Source organism: Copadichromis virginalis, linkage group LG15 (assembly GCF_057382275.1).
Source record: "Copadichromis virginalis isolate Kocher_CV1m ecotype Utaka linkage group LG15, C_Virginalis_male_GT1.1, whole genome shotgun sequence".
NCBI classification, from domain to species: Eukaryota; Metazoa; Chordata; class Actinopteri; order Cichliformes; family Cichlidae; genus Copadichromis; species Copadichromis virginalis.
In genome coordinates, this window is record NC_140632.1 from 14,603,310 (window position 1) to 14,620,015 (window position 16,706).

The 16,706-nt window shown below is 39.2% G+C and overlaps 1 protein-coding gene across 1 annotated transcript; it reads left to right on the forward strand.

Annotated features, from left to right (window-relative positions):
• The first annotated feature begins 3,395 nt into the window (after positions 1-3,395).
• slc35f6 (solute carrier family 35 member F6) lies at positions 3,396-12,046 on the forward strand. The gene is made up of 6 exons (XM_085432105.1): positions 3,396-3,621; positions 7,197-7,269; positions 8,651-8,822; positions 8,899-9,114; positions 9,287-9,397; positions 10,408-12,046. Exons 1-6 carry the CDS (start codon positions 3,545-3,547, stop codon positions 10,890-10,892), a joined length of 1,134 nt encoding a protein of 377 aa, XP_085288231.1. The 5' UTR covers positions 3,396-3,544; the 3' UTR covers positions 10,893-12,046.
• Positions 12,047-16,706: the final 4,660 nt, after the last annotated feature.

Here is a 16,706-nt window from a genome sequence, read left to right on the forward strand (position 1 = left end):
AAAGTGAGCTGTTAGCCTTTTGCTTTGTTTGTTTGTTAAGGTTCATGTTCCCGATTACCTTGCTTTTACTCATCACACTTGATCAATTTGCCCTTTGTTCCTCTGTCTTCTGTTACATTGACCAAAGGACGCTTGTAGGAGAGCTGCCAATCATTTTTCTCCTGTATTTTACTGGTTTCTTAGGGATTTGAGGTATATGTTTGTAGCTTTTCTTTTGCCTCAGTTAATCATTTGATGGTGTTGTATTTCAAGTTGGGTCTGTTTATGTATGTGTGCGTTGGCCTTGGCTCTCCTTGAAGCTAACTTGTACTTCATTGATAACATCCTGGCAATAAATCTTTTCAGACTCAAACAACCTCCTCATGTTTCTCCATCTAATACTATGCTACTCCCCTTATCCCTAGATCAATTTGTGGATGTAACACTCAGATTGACTTATTAATTAAATAAGAGTAATCAAATCAACAAATCAAACTGACAAATGAGGGCCTCTTTGACTCAGAGTTGATTTCCAATTAATGGACAACGGGGTTATTCGTTAATTGGGAGATTGAATGTTCGATCCCCAGCTCCTCCAGTTTGCACTGCAGTGCCCTGGGAACGATACTGAACCCCGGGCTGCCCTCATTTGCATTGCATAAATGTTAGATTCTTTTTAAAGTGCTAGGGTGAATGAGGCACATAGTGGAAAGTGCTCTGAGTGTTCAAATACAGCGGAAGCTCTGAATACAGTGGTGTGAAAAACTGTTTTCCCTGTTCCTTTATTACAGGTATGTTCTCATTGCCCAAGCAGTATAAAGAACTCTTTATTTTTTTCATTCACGGCAGCACTTGAGCAAATTTACGATAACTAAATGTTAAGTGGTAAGAGCCAAGAGGTTTTACTGCTGTCTGCAGAGAGAGGAGAGATGAGACACTTCACAGGGAGTCACTGAGGCGATGACTCCTTGTTCTCATCAGCTGTCTGGGAAGTCACCAAGAATTCTGTTTAGCACCCTTTAACACCGGAGGAGTGAAAGTATACCGAAAATATCCCTGCAGCAAATAGAAGCTGTGAAAGCTTGATTTTCTCAGGCTTTTGGTGTGAGTCATTCCAGTGAGGATTGTCCAAGTAACATTAAAAATGTGAATCTAGAGCCTCAAATGCTTAACTTTACTGTACCGGTAAGTATTTTTTTTTATTAAATGACACTGATCTTTTATTCAGAGGTTTAGAAAAGCCATAGATTGACCTAATATGGGACAGCATCCTCATGGAAAGTGGAATGCCTGTTCTAATTTTAATCAATGTGAGGCCACAAAGGGGGGGACACACTCTGGTCCCAGTTTGAGTTCTTAGATGGTCTGTCTGGTCTTTGACTCCACCTGCTGGTTATCCATGGTGCCTGCTCTGCTATGTTTAGGGACCCTAGAAAGCATTTGCCTTAAGTGCATTAGCTGGAAAGCAATGATGAATCAGATATGGTAACATGAGTGAAAAGAGGGGTTTTAGTTCAAATGATATGCTGCTTCACCACTATGTGATAAAGCTGCAGATATCAAGGACACTAGACTAGTATTTAACTCAAATATAGTATACTGGATGTGTTTAATGACTCAGCAGGATACTGTCTTTATAATAAATTGAGTTACCTTATACAGTTCCTCAAACTTTACACACAGTGCACTAAAATCTAGGAATGCACCACATGTTCTTATTTTTTATTGGTTTATTCTGGCTTTAGCAACAGGGAAACAGCAAAAACACTATGAAAAAAATGAGAAAAATGTTTTAAAGGTCACATTATATGCCTGTTAACAATCAGAGTGACAGACCAGATAAACACTGGTCACAGTTTTCAGTAAATGCCATATGAGTAGAAGTTAGTAACTGACAACAGTGAAAAGCTAATGTGTCAGTCCAGACTTGAGCCTAGAGATATGAAAATTCAATCATCTATATATCTTCCATAGCTCACCCTTCTAATCTGATCAAAGTCAAAGGTTGAGAGTATAACTGTTTTTTACTGTACTGTGTGCTTAGAGCCACCCCTAATTTCTGTATATTTTACTAGGAAAATGGCAAATACTGTAGGTGCAGTGATTTATTGAACTATGTGCAAACATACATGGAAGAATAAACAGTACATACAGCACAAACAGAGTTTGTACAATTTTAACAACCGTGAAAGTGAAATTACGACCACTTTTTTCTTTCTTTCTTTTTTCTCAACCTAGCTCGAGCTCTTTTAAGAAACTTTCATCTAATTTCTTCAGTAGTCTTCAGGAATAGTTCTCCATGTTTCTTGAAGGAAATTCAAAGCTCTTTTTTGGATGCTGGCTGCTTTTTGTTTCATTCTCTGTCAAGATGATCCCACAGTGCTCTGAGGAGGCCAGTTCACGACTGATACAATGTTGCGCTGTGTGTTTTTCTATCAAGGCATGCTTCTACTGCACTGGCAGTGTTTTGGGGACCACTGTCAGGCTGAAAAATGAAGCTGTGGCCAATCAGATGTTTTTCAGATGTTGCATGGTGGATCAAACCCTGACAGTCATTTTCTGTGTACATAATTGACAATATCTCCAACACCACTAGCTGAAATGCAGCCCAAGCCATGACGCAGCCCCCACTGTGTTTAAGAGATGGCTGTAGATGTTTACTGTTACACATCTTTCCTGATCTACTCTGTACATATTGACAACAAGTTGAACAAAAAAAATCTAATTTGGATTCATCACTCCATTAGGCCAGTTGCCACTGATTTTCACTTAAGTTCTTGTTTAATTTGGCATACCTCAGCCTTTTCTCAAGGTTTAATGGCTTAATGACAGCCATCCTTCCACTGAAACCACGAATCAACTGATGGTCCAGATACATGTCTCAGATCCTGTGTCACGTCTTTCCTGGAGAATTTTCCTCCTTTCTTAACGTTATGACTTTCAGATTCTGTTTTGTGTTTTGGGCCTTGTCCAGTTGCCTTTAAAGGGACATGAAACGCTACACATATAAAGGTTAATTTACACCATTGAACCCTGCTCTCAAAAACTGACATAGAGTTAACACTCTCTGTGAAGCCAGATTTAAGAAATAAGTGCTTAACGTTTCAAAAAAAACATGTTTAGCGCCATCTTCTGTCTGTAGGGAACGTGACGTCATGTCGTTGGTTGGTTGTGGCTGACTTACTTAATTTATATTAGATAACTAGGGACAGAATTGATTATTCAGAGGAAAATAACAATACTAAAACTAAAAATCTGTTTAAGGGGATCCCATTTGTGCTTCATTTATACATCCACTGAACCATCTCAAACTCTTAAAGTAGGCCTTTTCACTTTCATTTTTCATCATCAAAAGAAATGGGTTGCGTAATTTCCGACGAGTCCTGAAGGTAACACAGCTATAACTCTCGGCGGTCAGCTGACGATGAGCTGTCATGTGACGTTCATAGAGCGTGGCTGGGCAGAGTAGATCAAGCGGAGCGGGTAAACAACAGCGGTGTATTTCACCAAAACACAGCTCGGTGGTGTCCGTTTCCTGCTCGTCCCGGTCCATCCATCGTCCATCATGGCTTGGACAAAATACCAGCTGTTCCTCGCGGGACTAATGCTTACAACCGGCTCCATCAACACGCTGTCGGCCAAGTGAGTAGATTTAATTATGTTTTTCCCTACCGTGTCGTGTGTCTACAGTTACTGTAGCTGGAGCTTGGACCCAGGAACCGACCTGAACTACAGATTTAACATAAAATGTGAAGGGTGGTGGTGCCCAGTTAATTGTTTAGAGAAGTTAATAAATGTAGTTCGTTTATTGCATTTTCTTACAGATTGTTAACGTAGAGCTACCCCGTTAGCTAGTAACAATAGCGTCTCGTTTCCTTGTTAGCTTGTAAGCGGCTAACATTAACATATTTATCAAGCTGTGAGTTTGAATTATAACTAGACTTTCCTGTTTTCATGTGAAACTAAACTGTGGGGGGACGGTGAGATCACTTATTTCCTTTCCAAGTAAAGGTCGGGCTTCTGTCTGCTTCAAAAAGGGGAATAAAAAGCAGTTCAACTCATTTAATTAATCGAGACATAAAAATAACGTCGTCACATAAAAATAACTTTGGTCTATTATGTCTTTGATTTACACGTGTTTCTTGCATTTGGTTCATGTTGTTTCAGCAGAAACTGCATGATACATATGATACACAGAAAACCTGCTGAGCAGCTGCACTCTCTGGTGTTTATTTAATTGTATTTTTCCTTGGGTGGTATGTAGTCTCTTTTGTATGTCTGTGAAGGTTCTCAGTCATCCAGGTCATCGTAGTCTAAGGAGCTTGGAAAGAAAACCGTCTGGACTTCTTTAAGTTGCTTGAAGCAACTTCAAGAACCTCAACCTCAAGCAACTTAAAGAAGTCCAGACACTTTTCTTTCCAAGCTCCTTAGAGTAGTCTCTTTTGGTTCCTGCTGATGAAGTAAATAATTCATGATTCATTTGAAATACAGAGTATTAACATTACATTTGTTTTAAATAATACTAGATATCAGTACATTAACATTACAGTCAACTCTTGTAGAAAAACTTTTAGATGTGAGGTATCAGTATTTCACTTGCTTATCATCAGACAGACAGTGTTTATCACATGACAAAACCCGAAAGCATTTGAAAACAATGCAAATGCTTTATCTGCCACTGTAACCAAGGAGCACTGCAGCTGTGGCTTTATCACTAAATGTAGTTAAAACTAGACTATCATATATTTATATTTGCAACCTGTTATTGTTTTTGATCCTAGCTGGTTTTTAAAATATCAGAAAACAATAAAAAATGCTTCTTAAATATTTTAAAACTGCAAGATCTTTTAGTCTGTAGCCACATCAGCAAATGCCCAGCAACCCCCACCAAAAATAAATGTTTTTTAATATGTTATATGTTCATCCAGATGAAGCCCACAATCTGAAATCCACTGGTTTAGCGGGAAAGTTGTATATGTAAGTGTGGCTAGAGTTTTGACCTCCATACTGTGGAAGTGGTATAGAATGGAAAATTGTCCAGAAACCATAATTCTGCGTATTTTAGCTAAACATTTAGCAGCTGCTGTCTGCACTCTTGTTGTTGGTCTGATTTCCATCATTCAGCAGTCCATACGCTTTTCTATATTTAAAAAGAAAAACTGAATGCTGGATGATGGAAATCAATTTTCCTAATTTGATAATCAAAGTTGGGTTAATAAAGGTTTTATGTGACTTGAGAAGCTTTGTAAAAAATATCTACTACTGCTACTGAAAAGCAGCTCTCTACAGGATGCAAAGATTTATCTAAGAAATGCAACTGCATGACATTATTTGCTTTTGACTGTTTAGAGATCACTCTTCATTTTTAGATAACGTGTCCTCCTTGTCTGCTTAAACATTAAAACGTATACAGGAGATAAAAGTAATATGTCCACAGATTCAATTCAGCTTGTTTCAATTTTATTCATATAGCTCTAATCCACAACAACTCGAGATGTTGTCGTGATATTGTAAGGTACAGTTGATAAAATATTATAAAGAAACCCCAAAAATCAGACAACCCCCTATGATCAAGCACTTGGAAAATATGGGAAGTAAAAACTCCCTTTTAATAGGGAGAAAACTCGTAGTTCTTGGCTTGGGAGGGGAGCCATCTACTTCGACCAGTTGAGTGAGAGGGGAATGATGTAAAGAAAGCACAAGTGGGCCTGAAATCAAACCCTGTGGGACTCCACGTGCCACTGAGGACAAAGAGAACATTTGCTGAAACAGAAAACCTCGACTCTTTCAAATAAATCAACTTAATGTTGCAGTCTTTTTATCAGGACTGCCACAACCTGCTGAGTCACCCACTGGCTGCTAAATAATTAAATCACCAGATATATTTTTTTGTCCAGTAAAGACAATTAACCAATTTATAGATGTCTTTAAATTGACCTTTTTGCTCAAAATCCAATCATAATTAACCATGTTTATCCCGAAACACTGAATAATTGCTGTAAAATTCTGTTTTATTTTAACAAATTAAAAAATAAATATTCATTTTTATAATTTTTGCTACATCCGGCATTTTTGTGTATTTTATTAATGGTGCTCGCAGTAGTATACTGTTTGTGTATGTCAATTTATTAGGGGGAAAAAAATCACACTGAAGATGTTGGAAGTCATCATCAAAAACAGGTGTATCAAATATAACATACTTGGCGTCACAGGGTGAAATAAAAACGTGCACGTTTCAGAATCAGTGATTGTTGGTAATTTAGCTTAGGTGACTAGATTATCATAATGAGTGCTGACTGCATTTAGGATCTCTTTTGCTGTCATGATAGGAAGAGGTTTGTCATCTCAGTGAAACAAAAGATTCAGCTTTTTCAACTTCTCCAATATTCTGGGACATCAGCTCTCTGCTTCCTGACACGCACTTCTTTGTCCTTTTGTGGGTTTTGTCAGCTGAACACATCTCAGTTCTGCTGCTAATTGCAGTTTGTGTCAAACAAAACGGGTCATGTAGTGTTACTTAAGAGACAACTCGACAACTACCTGGTCAAATTTCACAACATTCACCTGAAACCAGCAGCATCTCTGTGCTGCCTCGCTGCCTTAAAAGCCCCACAACTCGGATCAGTTACAGCTCGGAGGATGATAGTTTTCGTGCAACTTCCATCTACCCACCATGTAAAGATATTTAATCCAAAGCACACCAACCTTAAATAACAGGAAAAGCAAGAGCAGATTTAGATGAGCAGACAGATCCACTCAAGTTTCCTTTGCGTATTGATGAGCTCAGAGTTTTCAAGAAAGTGCTGTGTCGTCACTTTTAAAGACCACAGTCCTGCTTCGCGCTGTCACCGGGACGCTCACATGCCAGTCATGCTGTCAGACAGTAAAAAAATAAAGGTTTATGCAGACTTAAGCACTCATTAACTTCACGAGTGAAAAGACACGTCATTCAATCATTCTGTCGCCGTTCTTCATGTCAGCAGGCAGTGAAACAAGTGACCTGTAGGTGAAGTGGAATTATTTCATCACCACATGTTCAAACCAAAACCTGGCATAATGTGAAGGAATACTAAACAAGAAAATGTATTTTTAATTTTCTCTTAAAAAACCCCTCTGTTTCTTATGTGTTATTTCTGACTATATATTTTATTGTTTTAAAAATCTATAATTAAGCTGTAATAATCATGTTTGGGGTTGTTGTTTTTTTTCTGTGGCAGATGGGCTGATATGTTCAATGCGAAGGGTTGCCAGGAGGAACCAGAGCGTCCATTCTCTCACCCATTTCTACAGGTATGGTAATAAACTCTTAGTGACAGCTGAGCTCAGCACTTTGATCTCAGTTAAAGTTTTTTCATAATGTCTTGGTTCTTATTTCAAATTAAAGAAAATCTTTCCAATTTGTATTTATTATTATAATAATAATAATAATAATAATAATAATAATAATAATAATAATAATAATAATAATAATAATAATAATAATAATAATAATAATGGATTGAATTTATATAGCGCTTTTCTAGGCACCCAAAGCGCTTTACAATTCCACTATTCATTCACTCTCACATTCACACACTGGTGGAGGCAGCTACAGTTGTAGCCACAGCTGCCCTGGGGCAGACTGACAGAAGCGAGGCTGCCATATCGCGTCATCGGCCCCTCTGGCCAACACCAGTAGACGGTAGGGTAAAGTGTCTTGCCCAAGGACACAACAACCAGGACAGAGAGAGCAGGGGGATCGAACCGGCAACCTTCCGGTTACAGATGAGCTTCCCAATCCCCTGAGCCACGGTCGCCCCCATATTAACATATTTATTTCATATATGCAGAGAAATTAAACATTTTAAATTGTTTTTTTTTTTGTCTGTCAAGTGAAAAAGCTTCACCTACATGTCACAGCTGTATCTTTAAACTCAAAACCTCTTTGTGATTATGTAAGTCTCTAACAGTTTGCATGGAAGATGCCGACTTGTCTGCACACATTTGCAAACTGCGGTAGCGACACTATGAAAAGCATGATGCAAACTAAAAATGGACACTGCATCCTGAAATGCATCGGTTGCAGTGATAACGTCTAAGTTTCTGGTTTGCATAGTAATTTTTCTGGTGTTAGTACAGCTCAGGCGAGTGTTTGCAGATGAGTTGTCTTCCATTCAAATGAAAGGCAACCGCTGTTTTTGGTGTAACATTCTCCTTCAGCTTCCAGAATCTGCTAACCAAGCACTTGGGGAATGTTGCAGACAGGTCTCTAGAGCTGTGCAACTGAGGCCTGACTTCATTTCACTGAACTTTTTACATTTTTGGTGGTTTTTCTTTGATAAAGAAACATGTCCATTCTTTTTGAGTGAATGAAGTGTAAACTAAGCGAACTGTTGCTATTTTTTTGCTTGTTTTTTAAATCTAATGAAGAGGATTTACATTTTTATTCTTGTTTCGGTTCTGCTAAAACTCCAAAAGAAGGTGCCAGAAATGATCTCCATACAGAAAAACCCAGGTGTATGTTTTGGGAGGTCAAGCAAGTGAAAACTGCTGCAAACCTTTTAAGATTCATCAGAAAACTTTTGAAAACAGAAAGATACATCTGGATTAATACAGTAACTCGTGAGTGTCTTTAGTTTTCTTTGCGGAATAACTGGAATAATTCATTCTGTCTGTCTCTCTCACTGTCCAGGCGGTGGGGATGTTTCTGGGCGAGTTCTGCTGTCTCGCAGCTTTCTACATCTTAATTTGCCACGACAAACGTCGACCAGAACCCAGGGTAAATCGTGGCCAGAGCTTCAACCCCTTCCTCTTCTTCCCTCCTGCCATGTGCGACATGATGGCCACCTCCATCATGTATGTTGGTAAGTGTCCACAGAATCTTTTTACAGGTCACCAGACCCTTCTCTTCCGTCTTGTTAAAACCGTTTTGTTTCACAGCTCTCAACATGACGAGCGCCTCAAGTTTCCAGATGCTCCGTGGAGCTGTCATCATCTTCACCGGTCTACTTTCTGTGGCATTTTTGGGGCGTCGCCTGGCACCTAATCAGTGGATCGGCATTTTTATCACCATTCTGGGGCTGGTGATAGTGGGCCTGGCTGACTTCATCAGTGGAAACAAAGACAGCTCACACAAACTCAGTGATGTGATCACTGGTAAGATGTTTTGTTTTCTTTGGGGTCTTTTTTTTTTTTTTTTTTTTTTTTTAAACTCTTGATATGGATCTGATTTGTTTATTTTGTTTGTTTGATATGATTGGATCGCAAAGTGTTTCAGTAAAAAAACCCTCACAGTTTTGCTTTGTTTTTGTTTTTTGTCTGACTGCAGGAGATCTTCTGATCATCATGGCTCAGATCATTGTGTCAGTGCAGATGGTCCTCGAGGAAAAGTTTGTCTACACACATGACGTTCATCCCCTCCGAGCTGTTGGAACTGAAGGTACGACAGTTATAAGGAGCTTTGTCCAGCTTACAACATCAGATCTCTACTGCTGGAGATGAACTTTTTTAGAGTGGATGTGTATCCTCTCAAACCACAAACCTACAAAAACGATTACATTCCTGAATTCTCAGTATTTACTGAATGTCAATAATGAGATGGGCAAAGGTCTTATACCTCATACAAACATCTAGAATAGACCTATGTTGTCAGATGAAGGCAGTGTCAAAAGTAGGTCTGTGGTGTGCTGTTGCTGGTTTGTCAGCCGTGGAGAAGGGCGATGTTATAACATACAAAGAGCTGAAGTGAAACTGAGTGCTAAAAACAATCAAGTGTCTGTGCTGTTCATGCTGGGGTTTTTTTCTGTTTTGCGGTTCTTCCGTTCCCGGTGAACTCTGCATTCAGCAGATCCATACGTCATCTGCACAGTTGGGATTTTGGAGGACTGCACAGGAGTACCTGTGTCGTGGGTTTAAAAAAAAAAAAAAAAAAAAAAGTCTTCGCTCACTGTCCTGACAGAGACGTGCACACAGACCTAACCTTTGTGGGACCGTAACTTATATTTCAGAAACTCAGCTACACAACAGGCAGTGTGGCCTAACCTAGCATTTATACTGCTGTGTAATGTATCATTTGAAGTGCTGCATCAGATTTGAGACCACAAAGTTGTTTTAATATTTTTAAGCTTTCACCTGTTAAAAATTACAAGGAAAGGTTCTTTTTGCAATCTTGTTACACATGTAACAGTGCATTATGTATTTTTTAACAGACCCTTTTTAAGAGTGTAGAGGGCACAAACTTCATACATGGTTACACAGCAGCATTAATCAATATTTTTACATAAATAGTGGATAACAATATATTTCTTCTACTGTGAATTGTTTCAGGCACAGTATGAAAAGCAGTTTATCACCAGATCCTGCTTTTCTCAGATTGGCGCACGTTAGCGTGTTTAAACTCATTGTTTTGGCTTTACACTTACATTTCATTTTCAAAATATTTGTTTCCAGGTTTCTTTGGCTTCTTTGTCCTGTCGCTGCTGCTCATCCCCATGTACTTCATCCCTGTTGGAAACTTCGCCAACAACCCTCGGCACGTCCTGGAGGACGCGCTGGATGCCTTCTGTCAGATCGGCCACCAGCCTCTCATCTTGCTGGCTCTGCTCGGCAACACAGTCAGCATCGCCTTTTTCAACTTTGCGGGGATCAGCGTAACTAAAGAGATCAGCGCCACCACCCGTATGGTGCTGGACAGCCTGCGTACGCTGGTCATCTGGGTGGTGAGCTTGGCATTGGGCTGGGAGCACTTTCACGGACTGCAGGTTTTGGGCTTCTTGGTGCTGCTGGTGGGTACCGCGCTCTACAACGGACTGCACCGCCCCCTGCTGGCCAGAATACCGTGCTGCGCTAGGTTCGCGAACGAAGAGGAGGGCGGCTCTGGAGAAAGAGAGAGACTGCTGAATGACGGCCAGGTGCAGACTGGTGACAACAGCTAAAACTTGGGGACACACTCGGCACAGACAGAGTCCCGGTTTAGTGGACGGTCTGCCAGAGACACTGGTGTCGGTTTACTTTAAAAAAATCAGGTGTTCACATCTCAGATTTAAACTGGTACACAATGCTGTAACAGGTGAGAGTGTGAAAAGCATATTAAAAATAAAAATGTTGACATTTTGTAGAAAAATATGCTTGTTTCTTTTCAAGATTAAGCTGAGATGATTAATACTTCTAGAACAGGAGGAAATGCTGGTTCTGTCCAATCCCAACTTCCAAGCTGAGAAACTGTCTTGTATATAACTTCCATAGTTACACAACATCATGACATCTGCTTCTGTCTTATTAATCTCCTCATCTAACATTCTGTAAGACACTGAACATGTTTATTTTACAAAGTGTGCAATTTTTCAATCAACGCGGCCAGTGCTTAGGAAGAGTGGCCTGAGATGGATTTTAAGGGATTATTTTAATTTTTTTATAACTGTTATATAAAAACAATTAAAAGCCAATGTCAGCATTTTTTCCCGACCCTTTTAAATATGTTTGTCTTTGAAAATGGAACTTTCAGTGCCAAAACGCTAAGCCACATCTTCATCCAAAATATACTGTCAGCATCACTTTGACTTTTTTTGAAGAATGACGGACCACGCTCATGTGTCTCATTTCTTTTTTTTGCCACTCATAGTGTTTTATAATTTTGCTGACTGCGCAGTTTGATTGCGACAAAATGATTCACACCCTTGTGACGACACTACAGAGGCATTAGTTTAACATATCCTTCGTAATCAAACTGCATGCCCGTTCTCCTCACCTCACTTTAGTTCTTTTCTGAATTTTGAATTTAAAAGAAGTGTCTTTATGTTCCTCTCTTAGTTTTATTTGTACTGATGGAGACGTCAAGACTGTACAATCGATTTGTATTCTGTATTGTAAATCCACTTCTCTGTTTAGTTATCCAAGGTGCTGACTGTAATGTTCAGTAAAAGAAAAAGGGAACTATTATCAATTCACGCTTTTATTCACAGGCAGCCGCCTTTCTGATGTGAAGGTTCGCTACTTTTCTTTTAATCAGTTGAAGTCAGACTGTGGGCTTGAGGCACAGACTCTTATGTCCAACATGGATGTTAATAAAATCACCGTGTGAAGCCTCAAACTGAGTGTTTTGGGTGTCGCTATGTCGATGTTGTGAAAGTGGATGTGATGAGCGGGAAGTGAATCCAACTGAGGGGGGGGGAAAAAGAAGCTAATAATAAATAAACTTTTTTTTTTTTTTTTTTTTTTTACTGTGGGATTCAGGATTTTAGAGATAAACTGAAAGTTAGAAATGACCCTGAAGTTATCAAGGTTGTTGGACCAGGTTTTTTTTTTTTTTTTTTTTTTTTAAAGAACATGGGTGAAAGAGGCCGTTTTGATGGGTAAAGGGACAGTAGCGGTGTTGAGGGAAGAGTTACTTGCCTCTCTTGGCTACAGACAGTGCAGGAAGGTAGGAGAAGGGCATCCATTGAGCAGGTGGCTAGGTCATTGCAAACTGAACATCACCATATATTGAATAAAGCTTTAAACTAGGGACTGAGCCCATAAACTTACCAGGAATCTTTTTCCTGAAGTCATAGATTCGACAGATGACTATAAACTGGACTTATTTCTAGAATCAGAGGAGTTGCTCAAATTTAAGCCTATTCCTTCTGAGTTTTTCAGACCCAGAAGCTAATTCCAGATTTTTTTTCCCGTTTCAATCATAAATTTGCTATTAGAGAAAACGGCACTAATGATCATGTACAATAAACAATAAAACACCAGTTTTTTACTGACCCATAACAAGCGGCTGAGTAACTCCTGTTTAAGATAATATAGTGAAAGAGTATAGGGAATACTGTTCAAAATCTAACCCTCAAGTTTAGAAAAATGCATCATTAAAAAGCTTTAATCACACCAACACCAGCAGCTGACACCTGCTTTCACTTCCTGAGTCAAGTCAACAGCCCTTCTACGAGAGGTCAGAGGTTAAACTGAAAACCCCCCCCAGAGATCTTTGTATGTGTAGCGGAACAGGAAGAAGGAAAATGTGTTAACAGACCACATGCACATTGACACGTGGTAATTATCCATGTGAACACACGAAGAACAAGATAATGTTATCGTGGGTTTTGTTTAATAGATGACAGGTGTTCATTTTTGAAAAATATAAAATGATTGATTACTTTGATTTATTTAAGTAAATTTTATTTTTCTGTTTTTTATTTGTTGTAACCAAAATAACATAAAAATTTAGAGAAACTTTAAAACAAAAACAACTTTATACATGCTCGCTTTTTTTAAAGGAGTATCTAGCTTCAATCATGCAATTAACCAAAGTTTCCTGAAAAGTTTTCATGACATAAAAAGTAGTCCAGTGGACAACAGTGCCCTCCACAGTCAGCAGCTCTGAATCCAGAACTGAGCTGACAAATCAGGAGAACGGAGGTGATCACGATCGTTCCAACGAGGAGCAGAATCTAACATCATGTGGAGCGAAACCAAGAAACTGGGCTCATTAAAGAGCAAAGAGAGGCTCTATTCATTGTTAAATGAAGGTGCATTCATGTAACAAAACAGGTAGAAATAGATCTTTGACTTTGAGAATTTTTTAATTATATTCTACTATATTCATTCTAGTCCAAAAGCTCAAGAGCACAATTTTAAGTATAAAACCCCATCATTTGAATGTAGAAGCGATAATATACACTCAATGGCTACTTTGTTAGGTGCACCTGTTTAATTGTTTGTTAATGCAAATATCTCATCAGCCAATCACATCAGAGCAACTCATGCAAGCAAGCAGACAAAGTAAGGCAACCTGCTGAAGTTTAAACCGAACAGTAGAACTGGGAAGAAAATAAAGAAGATAAAGAGTATTTCAGAAAATGCTCATCAACGGCAACTTTCCTGTGTAACTAAAGCTAGATTTACAGAGAAAAGGTCAGAAAAAGAGAAAATATCCAGCTAGTTTCGCATGTCAATCCAATAGAGCACCTTTGACATGTGGTTGAACAGGAGAGTCACATCAAGTTCAGATTTCTTTAAGTTGTATTCTTCCTCTGAAGCAGTGTTCATCATACTCAAATGGATTTTATCAATCATGAAAGGCTTGTTTAAGTAAATCACTTTGAATTGTTGTTTTTGTATAAATAGGGCTTTATGGTTGCCTGATGGGATAATGGGAAACATGGCATCAGTACTAAGTTCATAAAGTGGCTTTCATGCTCTCCAGTGAAGACTAAACTGGAGGTTTTTAAGGAGGCGGTGTAAGGCAGGCTACTCTTTTACACTTTGTGGAAACTGGATTGGCTAAATCCACAATCAGGCAGGCCAAATATGACTACAGTACAGACCACACCACTAGATAATCAAACCATCAAATTCTGTTTATTCATAGAAAATTAACTTCATCTCAGATACAAAATATGCTAAATAATGAACACAAGCCTCTAGTCAGCAAAGGTCCTGTCCAAAGAATGCTGCTTTTTAGTGGTCTCAGACGGCAAGTACAGTCTCAAGGCCAAACACTCATGGCAGGCTGAGACATACCAGCATTTCACAGTAGACGATGGAAAAAAGACCCATTTACAGATGATGTGAAGTCTGAGATTTGTGGATGTAACAGAGGGGTGTATGTAAGGAGACTAACAGCAGAGAGAATGTTACCCACGGTGTATCAAACCCACAGTGAAATATGGTGGTGGGAACAGTCAAGTGTGGGGGTGTTCGCTCCGCTGGAGTTGGAAACAGGCACTAAAATGTGAATGGACTCCACCCTGACCAAAGAGAAGTGACTCCCAGTATTACAGATGTGATCCACGCTCTGGTTTACTATTTGTGAGAAATATTAAATTTAAGACTTTTGGAATACTTTTCACTTTGGCTTAAATTATTTTCCTAAAACTCTAACAAAGACCTGCTTTCTGTCCTTAAAAAATGGGGGCATGCAGCATGAGGAATACAGGCACACACACATGCGAACACATTCACTGCAGACCGGCAGTCTGTCTCAGCAAAGAAGAAACTGGCCGCTAGATGGCAGCATTTTGCTGAAAATAGAAGGCCGCTCTTCAACGTGTGTGGCTGCTTTCTGTCATTGCCTCCGACCCTGTCATTGCCTGCGTTATACTGTCTGCAGTACTGCGATACTCACATTCTAAAATAAATAACTGTAGTTTAATAGATATAGCTCCAACTATAAGAATTACAGCGACGGGTAACATCAGTAACCCTGAAAAATAAGCAGCCTACAATGAAACCTGTTAAATGTGTCGAGAAATCATTTAAAGGTAATCGATTAAGTTTAATTTATGTGAGGTTTTATTTCCTTGTAGGGGGGATAAACTAAAAGTCTGGACATGTTTTTATTTTCAGTAAGAGTAAATGAATTAGTTCGGAGCATTTTCTTTATTTTCTTTACAATACGCGAAACCAAATTTATATGAGAGAAACATGTTTACAGCTCGAACAGCTGGATAAAGACGTAGAAAAATACACTCCTGGGACAGCGTGGAAAATGATTTCCAGTAGCTGCTATTGTGGACTGACTTTTCCCAGTGTGATCTGTGTGTCCTCCCCAGAGACAAACCGAGCTACAAGTATAACAAAAGTAACAGATAGATAGATAGATAGATAGATAGATAGATAGATAGATAGATAGATAGATAGATAGATAGATAGATAGATAGATAGATAGATAGATAGATAGATAGATAGATAGATAGATAGATAGACCTGCAACCTTATAATTAGTGCCTGTCATTTTAATCCAATTCACTTTAACTTTACTGACGCGGAAGCTGTTATTATCATATCTGAAGCAGACCAAACCTTTTCAGTCAACCAGCGTTAGAGAGCAGCGGGTTTGCCTGTATGAACTATTAAAAGCTCCAGGCTGAGCTGCTCTGCATCAAACCTTGTGCCCTCGGTGCATCTGCAGAAAGATCTCTATACAGTGTGTGACTTTTTAGGAACTTATTTTGCGCATTTTTCCCCCACTTAATTGGAAAATGACATTTTTAAGCAGATCTGACTGCAATGGCCTGCTGGTTCATGCTCCTCGTGGCACCCCTCTGGAGAGCCAGCGAGCCTAATGGTTTGTTATTATGACCTTTTGTGTTTCTATTAGTAGGCTCCTCTCCTGCAGCCTTCAGCCCGCAGCTGCTTACAGTACGCGGGGTTTATACGTGTGTACATTTGCACACTGGGGCTGCAGAGGGCCCCGAATCTCTGTACAAGAAGCGACTTTAATCTGTTTTAATGTAAACAGACGGCTTTGCTCAAAGGCACAGAGTCACCATCTTATTTTAAAAGCCTCCATTAAAGCGTGGCCCTTAGGTTGTTTACAGCAGAGGCCGGACTGTGGTGAGTGTGATTAGTCTGCCACTCCAATGTCCAGCTAATGATCACTTAATGTGTCCAACTATGACTGCGCAGAGCAGAGAGTGAAAACCCAGATACCACAAAAGGAAACACGGTGCTGTAATGGGATTTACTCTCACAGGATCTCAGCATAACGGATTCATTTTCGGTACCTGCCATAATCCGTCTTTTTCTTCAGATAGTTATAAAAACACGTGGGCGATCAGCAGGTTATTGGACAAAAAAAGCTGCAGATTTCATGATTTCTAAAACTGACGTTTTAATTCAAAGCAGATGTGGCCAACTCTAGACTTTCACCGACAGCCAGAAAACCCCTAAAAAGTTTACCTTTTCCCATAATATGTATAAGGTATTTTCTGATTTTTTTTAATTTATTCTATTTTATTTATGTATCTTGCATTCATGTGGCAATG

Bases quoted from the DNA above. Each gene is read 5' to 3' on its own strand.
- slc35f6 (XM_085432105.1), top strand. From the start codon at position 3,545: ATGGCTTGGACAAAATACCAGCTGTTCCTCGCGGGACTAATGCTTACA. The intron at 8,823-8,898 runs GTAAGTGTCCAC...TTTGTTTCACAG, and splicing joins CACCTCCATCATGTATGTTG to CTCTCAACATGACGAGCGCC. The intron at 9,398-10,407 runs GTACGACAGTTA...ATTTGTTTCCAG, and splicing joins CCGAGCTGTTGGAACTGAAG to GTTTCTTTGGCTTCTTTGTC.